The sequence below is a fragment of the Ambystoma mexicanum genome, chromosome 8, assembly GCF_040938575.1.
Source record: "Ambystoma mexicanum isolate Mex_15411 chromosome 8, UKY_AmexF1_1, whole genome shotgun sequence".
Taxonomy (NCBI): Eukaryota; Metazoa; Chordata; class Amphibia; order Caudata; family Ambystomatidae; genus Ambystoma; species Ambystoma mexicanum.
The window spans coordinates 307,351,248-307,365,643 of NC_090929.1; the positions used below are offsets into that span (position 1 = coordinate 307,351,248).

General features: G+C 40.7%; 1 protein-coding gene across 2 annotated transcripts in view; it reads right to left on the reverse strand.

Annotated features, from left to right (window-relative positions):
• The window catches only part of LOC138471864 (ficolin-1-like), a 199,192-nt gene extending 186,563 nt beyond the window's left edge, over positions 1–12,629 (reverse strand). For both annotated transcript variants that reach the window (XM_069609722.1, XM_069609723.1), the window contains exon 1: positions 12,493–12,629. In XM_069609722.1, coding sequence (XP_069465823.1) covers positions 12,493–12,568 — 76 coding nt within the window. In that variant the 5' untranslated portion in view covers positions 12,569–12,629. The remainder of the gene's footprint in view (positions 1–12,492) is intronic.
• Between the last annotated feature and the right edge of the window lie 1,767 nt (positions 12,630–14,396).

Consider the following 14,396-nt stretch of genomic DNA (forward strand, 5'->3'; position numbering starts at 1 on the left):
TACTACATAATCTGCCATGGTTTGCATTTTGTACTAGTTGCTGAAATGGAATGCTCTTAGTATTTGTTATGGAAACATACACAAATCGCTCATTTGGGATTTCTTCCTGTATCACTTTGCTACAGAGAGTGCATGTATGTTTCCACATGTACGATATTTGGAAGATTTCATTTATAGGCATGCTTTTGTTTTCCAATACTAATAGTGTGTACATTAGAAATTCTTGTGGATCTTCTTGTGAGTTCATAGTGAATCTCACCATTCCAGCACAGTCGTCCAATTGTTGCCTTACTCCATGAACACTGTATGTATTGTCAGGATTGCTTGTTGCATTTCTATGCAGCACTAACATTTGCAAACACAATTGGTCTGTACTGTGCAGGTAAATTTTGTTAATAATTGGTAGCAATTGAAATAGAATATTGATTGCTACATTTGTATAGCAACTTACCCCATTTTCATTTGTAAATTTGAATGGGCCAGCAAGTTTTGTATCTGAGTGCATTTTTTGGTTTTTCTGTGGCTTCTTTGCCGACGTGCCTGGTTTACATTCCCTAATAGGTTCTTCTATGTTTGCGGCAATTGATGAAACTTTAGCTTCTTTTGTTTTCTTTGCGGAATTTGCTGTTAAATTCTGTTACATTTCTGTTTCATTTAATTTTCTTTTACCAGGTTTCACTTTATCTGGAACAGGGTATTGTTTCAGATGAGGGGTGTACAGTGAACGCAATCTATTGTATTCTAGAATGCAAGGAATATCAGCTTTGACTTTACTTGAATCAAAGTTTATTAGCAATAGACCGTCAAGTGTACGTAAGCGTGATAATGCTACATAGCTCATGCCTTCCTTAAACACTGTGTTTCCTATATCTATCAATGCTTTCTCTAGGGTAAGACCTTGGGATTTATGAATGGTAACTGCATATGCAAGAGTTAAAGAAAATTGCTCTCTACGTACATACATGTCTTTGAAGAGAAGGAATCGAGCAATTGAGCACCCTATCCTTTTCACTTCTGAAACTTTATCAAAGCGAATATTTATAAACTGAATGTTGATATCACGTGGGTATGATTGAAAGCCAACAACTGTGCCCAGTGCTCCATTAACTAGCCCTTGCTCTACACCAAGGTTACATTTAAGCATTACTCTACAATTTAATGATAATTTAAATATTTTTTCCAACCCAGCTGTGTTGGAGATTGAATTTTCTAAACTATTTAGTCTTGTTGTGGCTTGATCACACATGGGTACTGTCATACCATGTACGTCTAGTTTGTCTGTGGCGCTAATTTCTATTATTGCTTGCATTTCTTTCTTTAACATTGTTTCATTGAATTTGAAACAGCTTGCAAGAGTTGGCACTAAGGCCATACAAATGACATTTTTGTGCGCTATTTGTTCCATAACATCAGTTGCACATGTATTATCGCCATAAAGTGCATGTATATGCCGGTTTTTCAATACAGCTTCTGCTTCTTGCGATAATACACCAACTCTAATACTTTTTAAGATGTTGGCATAAGTGAGATCTGCAGATTGGCGCATGTTCTCAGTTAATTCTCTGTATTGGAAATGTTGCCAAAGGTTAACATTACCTATGCTACCAACAGTTTTCCGGCAGAGTTTGTGGCCTAAGGTTTTAAAAATCGGTTCACCTTTCACTGGTGTCAATTGGTGTCAATTTCACTTTGTCAAAAACATCTCAACTACTGTAAACATTACCGCAACTGCTTCTAAAGCAATAGCGAAAAAATATCTACTGCAGTTGCAGGCAAAGAGAGTAAAGACGTTGCCAGCCTCACTTCCCGCTGTCTTGGCCTACAGTCCTTTAAATGATGGGATAAGTGCTGCTGCTGATATAGCTCAACATTCTTCTAAAACACAAACACCAAATGGCTTTTGCTCTATTCCCCCCGTGGTTTCAGGGGATGTGAGTAATCTAGAACGTCGTAAAGAAATAAGGCAGGCTGTTGATGAGTACATGACTTCTAAATCTGTTCCAAAGAAGTTGTCTTTTGCACCATCAGAAATGGTAAAAATGTATGATCCCACTGCCCCCATTGTACAGAAAGCGCATATAACACAAGCTCCTATTAATAGCGACTCAAGTCATCTTGAGTCACACACTCCACAACAGAGTTTGAGTGACATGGAAAAATTGATTCAATCTACACTAACAACGTTTTTTGCAGCCTCTGGTACTTTTCAGAGAAATGATCCCAGTGCCCTGCTTGAAGCTCCCAACGAAATGTTTAAACCTCTAAAACAAAAACCTCAGACTGTGCGCGTAAAGCGCCCTGCAGTTCACTCATTGTCCTTCAGCTGCAGGCCGTTACCTGCAAAACAATATAATTTAAACCGTGCATCTGTTCTCTCAATATTCAGCGAAATTCCAGAGCTCGATGACATTGGCACCATTGACATTGAGCTGGTAGAGTTTATTGATCACTTAAAACGCTCTTCTGTAATCCTCTGGATAAATTCGAGAGTAGTGGTTAATGCAATCTGGGCTGTTAAGTCCCAGCTTTCTGACCTTGGTTTCATTCTTCTACCAAGTTCTGATACCTCAGATTGTTCATCAGTCAAACAATTGGACACACACTCAAAACAACACACAAACAAAAAACAAGGTATTCCTACATATGCACGCAACTGCGATTCCAAAAATAACCAAGGTTAGCATCGAAGGTTTTTGGCGTCGCCCGTTTATTTGATTAGCTGGAACTCAAGAGGGCATGAGCATATCTTGAATAATCAGGCTCTGCATCTGTTAGATCATGATATAATCCTGTTACAAGAATCTTGGTTAACGAGTATACCTTTGTGGAATAACCATGATGTCCTTTTGATACCAGCTGTCAAGGGCACCCCTGGGCGTCCTACCTCTGGCCTGTTAACGGCTGTAAAACAATCATCCGCTTTGAAGGTCGAACCCTGGTTCTCTCCAAACCCTTTTTTGCAAATGACTAGAATTGTTGGACCAAACTTTTCATGTGCAGCTATAAATCTTTACTGGAACCCTGCGGTATCTCTGATGACACCTTTCTGGAATCTGTTAACAAAGCCATTGACATTGTAATTCTAGATGGACACTTCATTCCATCATTTTGGCAGGCGATTTGAACCTTCATTGTTTGGGTCCGAATTGTACATCAGAAACGCACCGTCTTGCCAAGTGGACAAACTTTGTCAAAGCCAGAAGCCTGTTTATGTTAAATGGTTCATTTTCTGGGGATATTCCACCAAGAACCATCGTGCTAGCAGTCAGGGAATTATTGATTTTATTTATGTTAATGCTAACATGCTAAACAAAGTAAAATCGTTTCAAATAATTCACACTGAAGTGACCGATCACAATGTGCTAAATGCTATTTGGTTCCGTGATACTAGTATGGAACAAGACAAATTGTGTTACATCACGGGCTCTTATAAAGTAAACCAAGCCAGAAATCGTGTTATGTGGACCGAGACATCTTTGGAAGCTTTTAGATCACACTATGAGGCTGAGCTGAAGTCTAAAGCTGTGTGGAAACATGACCAAGAGGTAGTTTATCATGACTTAATGCAATTATTTCAACCGGCCTCAGTTATACACAAACAACTAAGCATTTGCATAGCTTTAACCACGAAATTAGAATTAGGAAAGCAGACATGGTTCTTTACTATTCCAAATTATTTGCTGCACCCTCAGCTCATTTAAGTATATATAAGCCTGAGTTCCAGCCTCATTTTCATTTATCGCTTGATAGAGATGATATTTTGTATTTCATCAAACACGCGAGCCATTAGAGAGCACCTGGCCCGGATGGGTTGTCTAATACCCATATGAAGCAATTCCCGGAAATCTGGGCAGAAATTTTACATCTTATTTTTAAGAACATTAACCTGACCCAGAAAATACCACCGTCCTGGAAACAATCCATCCTCATTCCTATTTATAAGAAGGGTGATCGGGCCAATCCGGCTAGCTATAGGCCCATTTCTTTGCTTGATGTGCCTGGCAAGATTTTTTGTCGTCTCATCTTGAGAGAGCTGAATATTTAGACTAAAAATTGTTTCAAGAGAGATCCTTTCCAATCTGGATTCTTTAGTGGTCTTGGCACTCTCCCTAATATCATCACTCTCAACATGCTTAAGACACAGTATGGTGGCCGGAAACAATCTTTATATTTCGCATTTATTGATTTCCGGTCAGCCTTTGACTCAATAAATCGTGATCTTCTATTCCTAAAACTAAAACTGCTTGCCTGTCCTTCCTCTCTTTTGACATTAGTGATTCAGTTGCACACGGAAACCTATATGCGAGTTAGACTATCCTTGGAAGCCCTTCTGTCTTCCTCCTTCGCCACTTTTTTGGGTCTTAAGCAAGGGTGCATTCTCGCTTCAATATTGTTTAATCTTTTCATTTTTGACATGGGTCTCTCCTTTCTCGGAATCGAGTCTGATGCTCCTGAATTGGGAGGTCAGCGCATATCTTGGTTGTTATACACTGACGATTTAGTCTTAATCTCTCAAACCCCCAAGGGACTACAGGTTTTGTTATCCGCTCTTTCGGAATATGTTAGAATGAACCAGCTTACTGTAAATTTGAATAAATCACAGATTTTGGTTTGTAGGCCCCATGCCAAATCTAAATGTACTACTACAAAATGGTACATCTGTGAAGAAGTTATGGAACTAGTATCAGAATATAAATATTTGGGGTTTCCTCTACAAAATACTTTCACTGACAATAAGTATCTCACTGCCTTACAGTCGAAATTTCAACCCTGATCTCACAGGCTAGAATACATCATTATAAATATGGGAAATTCACTCTAAAACATATATTAATGTTTTACGAGCAGAAAGTAATTCGCATTCTTCTTTATGGTGCTGAATCAAAGTTGTATACAAATGATAAAATGTGGAATAAGCTGGAGGTTGCATTCTGAAAAAGAGTTTTACATCTACCAAACAGTTCACCGATGCCCTTATTGCGATTTGAATTCGGTATTAACCCACGATCAAGCAGAGTCAAGTGGAGAATGTGCTCCTTTTTTCGAAAATGCTTGTGTGGCGTCGAAAATAACAATATTCTGAGTACTGTAGCACGTTATTTGTCCTCTTCGAATCATGTATTTCCATTGAAATGGCGGAATCTAGTATTGAACACATTGGGCGAGGCTGACATTTCATTACAGCTTTTGCTTGAAAACCCAGTTCGTGCTAAGACTAAGTTCAATCGCTGGGTGTGGATACAAAATTATGATTTCTGTTCAAAATTTAAAGATTTCAATAGTAACTTCTTTGTAATTAAGCGCTTGGACCAAGTGGCAGGTTATTTGTTGAAATGTCGTTCTGGGCATGTACGAAATCAATTTTTACGACTGAGACGTAGCCTATGGTCCACTAGGGAAGTTTTGGCGAGGCAAAAAATCATTTCTGCTGATTAAAATTTTTGTCGGTTTTGTGAATCTTGTACTGAGAATGAAACCCTCCAGCATTTGATAATATCGTGTCCTAATTTGAAGGAAATGCTAGTTAAACTTTTTAGTGATTTGTTGAAACTGCAAGAGGAAATGAATGGAAATCAGATATGGAGTATTTTATGTAACACCACAAGATTTTCGGTGATAAAAGCTCTTGTGCACTACTTGGAACTAATTCTCCCTGCTGAAATTAACTTGTAAAATAATCTGGAAATATGAGTTCCCTTGGTGAATATTCAAACTTATGTTGTGCACTTGAGAATAAAATGTATAATGTATAATTTGATCATTTTAAGTTCCTAAGTTTTATAATCTTTTAGTATGTGCTCACATATCTGTTGTACATCGTTTGTATATTTCTTCTTTTCCTCTTGTTGTTATCTTATTTGTTTTAATTGTTTTTCAAGTTGGAATGTAAAAGTGTTTTATCATTTGAAAAGTTGATTTACTCAGCTATATCAAATAAAAAAATAAAAAAGTTAGTTTCTGACTGTTACTAAAGAAAACCATGTGGCCTAGATATGTCAGCACAAAAGAAAAAAGAGTGAGCCAGACATGTGATGTCATCAGTGATGTCATCAATGACATTTGTGATGTCATCTTTGATGTCGTTAGTCTTAGCAGTGCACAGTGGTGGTGCGAGTTATGGTTGCTTAGCTTACCATAAATGGCGAATTTCAGGGGGTTTTTGGTTTTACTTGGAACCATAACGTCCCTTTAACAAAGTTTTTTTACTGAATTTCATAGGTTTTTATTAGTGCAACTTAACCATAACGTCCCTTTAACAAAGTTTTTTCAGTGAATATATATATATATATATATATATATATATATATATATATATATATATTTTATTCATTGTGTGTTAGCCTAAAATAAATTAGACTTTTCACAAAATACAAAAACTGAATATAAATAAACATTTACATATTGGTCATTATAAAGACTAAAAATGACAAGGAAAAGAAGAGATAAACAAGCAAGAGATAAAGAGGAAGAAAAGGAAGGAAATAAAAAAAATAAGATTTTAGGACACTTCAGCATGTCATTTCACTTCAAGAGAGCCAAATTGCAAAGAAAAGTCACAACTTCCCAGGTCAGAAGGCATTTGTGTCCAGAACATAGGCATTCCCAGAAGGCTTTAGTGTCCAGCCACCACTCCTTATCCATGAATCTCAAGAACTTAGCCACCCTATCATGTGCCAGGACAATCTATCAAGATGTGTCTCAGTGTCTCTGCGCACAAATGATTACATCGTTGGCACATGCTATTTCTATATTAGTCCTTGTATCTTGAGTGGAGAATTTCCCACTTTGGTAGTAGATTTAAAATGAATTTTAAGAAGTCATTCTGCCCTAGAGCATATATAGTGTGGATGTCTGTGCAGTGGGGAGTGGGCACATGCACAGCTTCTCTACTCAGCCCCTCATATTCAGTGTGGGCAAAATAAGAGGAGAGGACAGCCCTTTGATCCCAATAGAACAACAGAAGTCACATCCATTTTATCCTCCCATCCAACTCCTGATGCTGTCCTAATGAGTGTCTATGGCCCATGGCTGTAAATGCTTTAATGTTAAGGTGGGAGGAATACAAAATTAAAATGAGGACCCATCCCATTATTTATGAGGCACTTAGTGGCTTAAGTATACAACAATTTTGCCTCAGGCATATTTGTCAAATATAAATATCAGAGGTCATTCTTTTGCTTCTGATATTCTTTTTGATTTTTATGCAAAACAGCCAACAACCCTCACTGGTGCCATTTGTCCGTTGTATCTTTCTCATATCAGTATTTTGAAGGATTACAATAGCAAATAATGTATAACGTTCTTTTAGATTTTGAGAGAGAGAGAATGAAAGAGGCAGAGTGAGAGAGAGAGATGGACACACAGACGTAGAGATTAAGTGACAGAGGGACAGAGAGGGGTAGAGACAGAGAGAGACACTCGTTCCTTGGCTATCCCTGCAGGATATAGTATGCTAGACCAGGATAGACAAAAGGGGATGGGGTTGCCTGTATTTTTAAATCAATACTGGATGTTTGGGAGATAGATACACCTTTTCAGAGGGTTGTGATTCTATACAATTGAAAATGAGGCCAGACGCCAAAACTACGGTTAATATAATTCTGGTATACAGACCACTTGTATCTATGCCAGATTTTCTCACACATCTCTGTAATGCTGTCCTACCCAACCTCAAACCTAACACCAAGGCTGTAGTATTTGGTGATTTAAATCTTCGGTTGGGGAATGGAAATGACTCTCAAGCTAAACTACTAGAAGTCTCCCTAGGGAATCTAGGCTTTTCCCAATTGATTAAGCTCCCCACCCATATAAAAGGGAATACTCTGGATTGGGTGGCAACACACAATATCAATACCCAGGATGTTTCCGTTCTTCCCTGTCCCTGGTCGGATCAGTCTTTTGTGCATTACACACTGGTTTGTGAAAGGCAAACTTTTAATAAAAACACACCATGATTTCGATAACCTCTAGCAACCTCAAAAAATTGACGCCAGCAGCCATGGAAACTTGGACACTACCACTGAGGTTGGCAGTCAATAAGTTAGAATCCGTAGTTAGCTCCATTCAATCTACCTTGCAGGAGGCAGTAAACTCATTAGCACCTCTGAGAACTAAGTCCATCCCTAGCAAAAAGAGTTATTTTTGGTTCTCCCCCGAACTATAACTACTTAAAAAAAACAATTAAGAGTTTCCATGCCTGGAAAATATCAAAAGATATGTGACAAAGATTCCTATAACCTACTTCATCTAAGGTATATAAAGTAGCTGATATAGCAGCAAAAAAAAGATATGTTTGTAAGCAGAATTGACAAAGCGCATGAATCCAGATAACTCTTTAAAGTTTTAAAGAAATTGGAAATCCCTCGTCCCAGCAATTTGGACATACCCACCAAAAATGCTGAGTGGTGTACCTGCATCCAAGAAGCTATTCTAGGGAAACTGGATCGGATCAAAAAGACTATTAAATACAACAAAGATATTCTGCTTTCAGAAGGAAATATCCAAAATTCTCCCATTCAGACCGTGCAAATGCCTCAATTTAATTTTAAAGCACTTTCGGACTATGACCTGGCCCTTATTATTGCCAATCTTAAAACCACAAGCTGTAAAGGGGATGTATGCGCCGCAATAACTATTAAGGCTTGTTCCCCTAACCTGATTGGGATTCTTTGCAAATGGGTTAATGTCTCCTTCAGGGATAGCCATGTGCAGGATACTCTCAAAAATGCCTGGTTCACACACCTTTAAAAAAAGCCAGGTTTATGGCCAGGTTTATACCTTCTGACTCCAGCCAACTACCGGCCTATCACTAACACACGTTTTCTTCTGAAAATGTTGGATTGAGTGGCTTATGTACAGTTATCAGAATATTTCAGCAATCACACAATTCTAAATAACTGGCAGTCGGGCTTCAGGAAAGGATTTGGCACTGAAACTGCACTACTTGATTTAAAATCAGGACTGCTGCAGATTATGGATGAAGGACAGACTGCACTACTTATGGTGCTGGATCTGTCTGCGGCTTTCGCTGGGAAGATCATGCTCTTTTAGTCTCCAGGCTTAAAGAAGTGGCTGCTTTCTCAGAACAGGCTGAAAGGTGGATTGAATCTATTCTCAGCAATAGACGCTGTAGAGTTTGTAGTCAGGGGGCGGAGGCTTTACAAGCTCAACTGCACTATGGAGTCCCACAGGGGGCATCCCTGTCGCCCGCCCTCTACTATATTTTATCAGTTCCCCTTTTTGATTTGTTGGAAGAGCAAGGTATCGGATTTACCAACTATGCAGATGATACGCAGTGTATCATCCCACTCTCTGGCAACTTTGAGGCAGATGTTAAAAATATAAATAAAACATATGACCTGATTCAAATTTGGATGGCAGAGAATAGCCTAGCGCCCAGTAAGGATAAAACAGAACTTATGGTAGTAGGTACGGAAAAGAGAGTGGTCAAATTAGGACTTGAATATAAGTCCTTCATGCTAGCAGGCTGTGAATTGAAACAAGGCTAAAGTTAAAACACTAGGGATTCATTTAGATCAAAATTTGAACATACATGCCCAAGTAAGTAGCCTGGTCTCTTCCACGCCCTACTATATTAAGTTGCAAGCCCAACTTCACCCCTACATCTCTAGAGCCACCTGTGAAACTGTGGGCAGAGCTATCATCTGCTCAAAAAGTGATTATTGTGGCAGCCTTCTGATAGGACTTAATAAATCAAAATGTTCTAGGCTACAAGTCATACAGAACAGCGGCATGAAGGTTATTACTGGTCTTGGTAGGAGAGACTATGTATCTAATGCTAGGCGCAATCTACACTGGTTGCCCATTGAGGCCAGGATTGAATTCCACCTTATGGTGATCACACATACATGTATGGGGGGCTCTAGTCCGGCATAGCTGAAGGAAGACCTAATTGATAAAAAACAACATGAGGAACCGTCGATCTAATAACACAAATCAACTCAAAATCCCTAAATGTACTCTGAATCAGACCTCCAATTGTGCCTTCTATATGGCAGCTCCCAGGACCTGCTCAAGAAAAAGCTTAAGACCCTGTTATTTAGATAGTTTCCTGACATTTCCCAAGACTGGTGAGAGAGCAAAAGATAGAGGGAGAGATAAAGACAGTGATAGAGGGTGTGGGAGGGAGAGATAGAAGGAGAAAAAGAGAGAGTTGGAGGGAAATACAGAAAGAGAAAGAAAAACCAGTCCAGGCTGGAAGAGAGAGCTCATGTGTACCAGACTGCAATGAGTCAGAGAGAACAGTGCCCACAAGACCACACTAACATTCCTCTGTGTTGGCCTCTTTCCCTCTCCCTCCCCCCTCTTTCTATCTCCATTTCCTATACTCCCTCTGTTTGTGTGTGTCTCTCTATTTATCCCACTGTTTGTGATTCTCTTTTTGGGTCCCTCTTTCGACCTCTCTTTCTTTTTCTATCTTGCCATCTGTGTGTTTGTCAACTCATTAGACAATATAATGAAGGTTGTTAGTAGGTTTATATGGACTGTCCATCCTACGTGGTAAATGAAAACATAGAAGTACTAACTTCAATCCTCAACATATTTGTTAATTTCTCCTTTACAGATGACACAATCCCAGAGGATTTTAAAAAAGGTTTGGGCTCCTCCATTGATATTAAAAAAAGGATCGTTAGACACCCGGTACAGCGCCACTTACACACCATTGCAAAATTCTATTCTTGCAGAAAATACTGGAAAAGATTTCTGCCTCACAAATTCGATCATTCATGGATGAATAGTATGCCCTGAGTAGGCAACGGCCAGGGTTTCGCCTGCATAGTGGTATGGAATTGGTATTGGTCAATGTAAGAGAACATCTATGAACTATCAACGGGGGCCATGTAGGCTTGTGTATGTAGATTTATTTTTTGTCTGCCTTTGATACCCTTGATCTTCAGCTACTGATTAATGGCTTCTGGAAGGTGGTGAGGGCATTGGATGATGTGTGTATTTGGATGGCTTTTTACATGGGTAATTGAACCTCCAGGGTTAACATTGGGTCTGTTCAGTGACAGTCTGAACATGCAGCCTATGAGGTTCCACAGGGATCAGTTTATCACCAACCCTATTTAACATATATATGAGGCCCCTCCATGACTTACTCTTGAATCAGTACATATTCATGATAAATTCCAGCCCCATAACTCAACTCAGGTATGACTTATATTTAACGATTATAAATGGACCAGGATGGTGATTTCGTATGTAGTTTGGGGACAGAGGTGTATGTCCAGAGGGCACCTGTGACCTCTGTACCTGCTCTGTGCCACAGGAGAGCAGGTGCTGCAGATCAGAATACTGGAGTAGCAGGACCCAGGTGCACAGCATGCTTTTTGTGATGGCGTTTGTTGAAAGGGGTGCCTGGTTAGCAGGCCGCCCTTTCGGACATAGATTTACCCACATCAAAAAGCCAGGGCTTCCAGACCCTTGCCAGATGGCATTTCTTCACCTGGCTCGCCCCCGATGCACCACAAGAAGTAGAAGCAATACTGCAGGCAATGGCGCAGGTGGCGCACTCGACTCGAGACTTGATCTGGACTCAGGATGTTTGCTAAGTATTCCTTTTATCCAAAACGTACATGCTCCTGCCATTATACTTTTACAGAGCTGTGTATGGGTTGACATGTTTTTATTTAATGTGGCTCCCTAGATGGCTTGGACCATCACTGTCATGATGCTTCACGATTGACTATGTTGGCTAGGGGTGATGGGAGTTGTAGTCCAAAACATCTGGATAGTCCTGGGGAGGCTGCAGACCCCCCCCACCTTGATGATCCCTACCAGCGGTATTAGGGGCGTCATGAGGGGCAGGGGTGATGGGAGTTGTAGTCCAAAACATCTGGATAGTCCTGGGGAGGCTGCAGACCCACCACCTAGATGACCCTACCAGCGGTATTAGGGGCGTCATGAGGGACCTCAGGCCTTAGCTGAAGAAAGCATTATTGAGCTTCTGTTATTAATAATATGGATGACTTGCTGTCTCCTTTGAATACATACACGCAGGTGGCGCTGTGCTGGTGTTTGTTTCCATGTTGTATATCTATCTATCATAAAACCCTGGTGAGCGCAGCCGTGGGGGTCTTGACCTTGATGCACCTTTCATACTTTTGTAAATGCACAATAAGCAGAGTTTGAGCAGAAGAACAATAACAAGAAACGTGTGAGCGTGTGCATGTAGTGCCCCTGCCTCACCTCTAGACACTTCCAACTGTGTTAGACAAACGATTTTAGACAATAGACCAGGATCACACAGCTTGTTCAAGTGGAGAAGTTAGGCTTAGACAATCTGGGTTTCCAGATTTTAACTTTTGCACCCGACAACATTTCCTCCCAAATGATACCACCACATGTTAGTATTATTGGTACTATTATTAGAAGTAAGGGTGGCAGTAGTGGCAGCATTCCTGCAGCGGCTCCACTACTACTGTTAATAATAACGATATGGCAGATGCAAATACCAGTGTCACTCACCGGGGCAGGTGGTCGAAGCCCCGCACAGCATCACAGAGAGCAGGCTTAATAAGCTTTGGAGGCCAAGAGTCCCCATGTCAGTGGCTTCCTGGAAGGAGCGGTCCAAAGCCTCTTCTCTGCCTCACCTTATAGATGCATGCCCCGTCTCTGCCTGCACGACTATATATGAATCACCCCTTCACGCGCCCCCGCCCCCGCCCACATGATGTGCAGAGCTGGTGTGAGCTGGTGTGAACCAAGTTCCCCATGAAGACGTTATATTCAGAGACTGCCAAACAAGCACACAGCCAGGCTCACTGTTAACTATTTGCATATGGCTATGCACCATTCCAAGACAGGGAAGAGAACGCAATAGCGCTGGCTTGCTTATGCTACGCAGCTTGTGTATGCTTACGTTTCCACCAGTACCGGATTATTTATTTATTTCGGCCTTCCACAAAGCGCCATCGTGTCATGGCCGCTTTCCAGTTCACGGTCTTGACGTTTCCTGAAGGACCCTTTTAATGATCTGGTTATTCTGTAATAGAAGAGCACGGAAACCCCGTTGCAGGGCTCAAGTCGAGGGTACAGGGGAGGGGTGGGGGGGACTCAGTTCCCCCCAGCTAAAATGAGAAACATTGTCCTATTTGAATTTATGAACTAAAGCCGACCTCAGGGATGCAACCGCAGTGGTCAAGTTTGCAGGCCCGACGCTTCACCACTGCACTATGTCACCTGATGAAAAACAACAAATAACTAAAGGTGAAATGTCCCATTTCGGTACTGCAAGTCCCAGGGAAAACTTTGTATTAGTTCTCGGAGTTGAAAACATGTACACCTTTTAACGTTTTCAAATACAATATTGGAAGAAAATATCTTCTCTTGGTTTTGTGTGTGTGTTGATTTTATGAAAGGCAAATGTCATTCGACCTGTGCAATGTGGGTGGTATGCAAAGCCAATGTAATGAAAAGTGCATATTTCATCATGATATGCTCATTTCTGGCAATGTCACATCCCACAGCGTTTGTTGATGAGTCCCCCCACTTTAATTTTTAGGACGTGACCCGTGCCCCGTTGTCTTGTAAGGATGTGCGTGTGCAGATAGTGATTGTGTCATTGCGAGGGGGGGGCGTTGTAAATCAGGCCCACAGTATGAGTCAAATTGCTAGATTAGTGCTGTAGTAGAACAGAGGAAGTGGCCGCAATGCTGCAGGCAATAGTGCAATTCACGTATTCGACACAAGACTTGATTTGATCTGTTCCCTAGATGTTTGTAAATGCTGCATTTTATTTTATATAAAACCTGCAATTCCTGTCATTATGCATTTATAAAGCTGTGTAATGTTTGCTATTGATTAATGTATTTATTTATGTATTTATAATACAGTGCAGCATGCGGGCGCACCTGCTTAAGGGCCTTAGGAAAGACAACACGCATTGGCAATGCCATCAGTTTGTGCTTTTGTGTGGGCATGGGAAAGGCACGTGCTAGGCACAGCCGTAGTGGTATTAACTACTCATTGCTGGTAGCAGGTGCAAATGGAGTACATGGGTATCCAATAGCGGTGCCTGAACTAAGCTTAAAACGTATGAACAAGCCACAAATGCTGGCTTTGCCAATGCTTGTTTTAAACAGAACTTCAGTGAAGGACATGCAGAGTGCTACTAAATCAAGCGGCTGAAGGCAGGCCTGGCAAGACAAGTTTATTGCACCAGTAGCGTGGTTACAACTCCAGTTAGGTCCTTAACTCACTGAAGACTGCTTTAAACAAACACTGGCAGGCACTTTGAATGACAAGCCTGATTGTAAGGCTTGATTAAAGAGAGCTTGGAGTTCCATGAGGAGGTGTTTTAGGCGGGTAGAGGTCGGATTAGGTCGGTATGGCCATAGGGATTAGCATGGCCATGGGCAGGCAATAGGTGG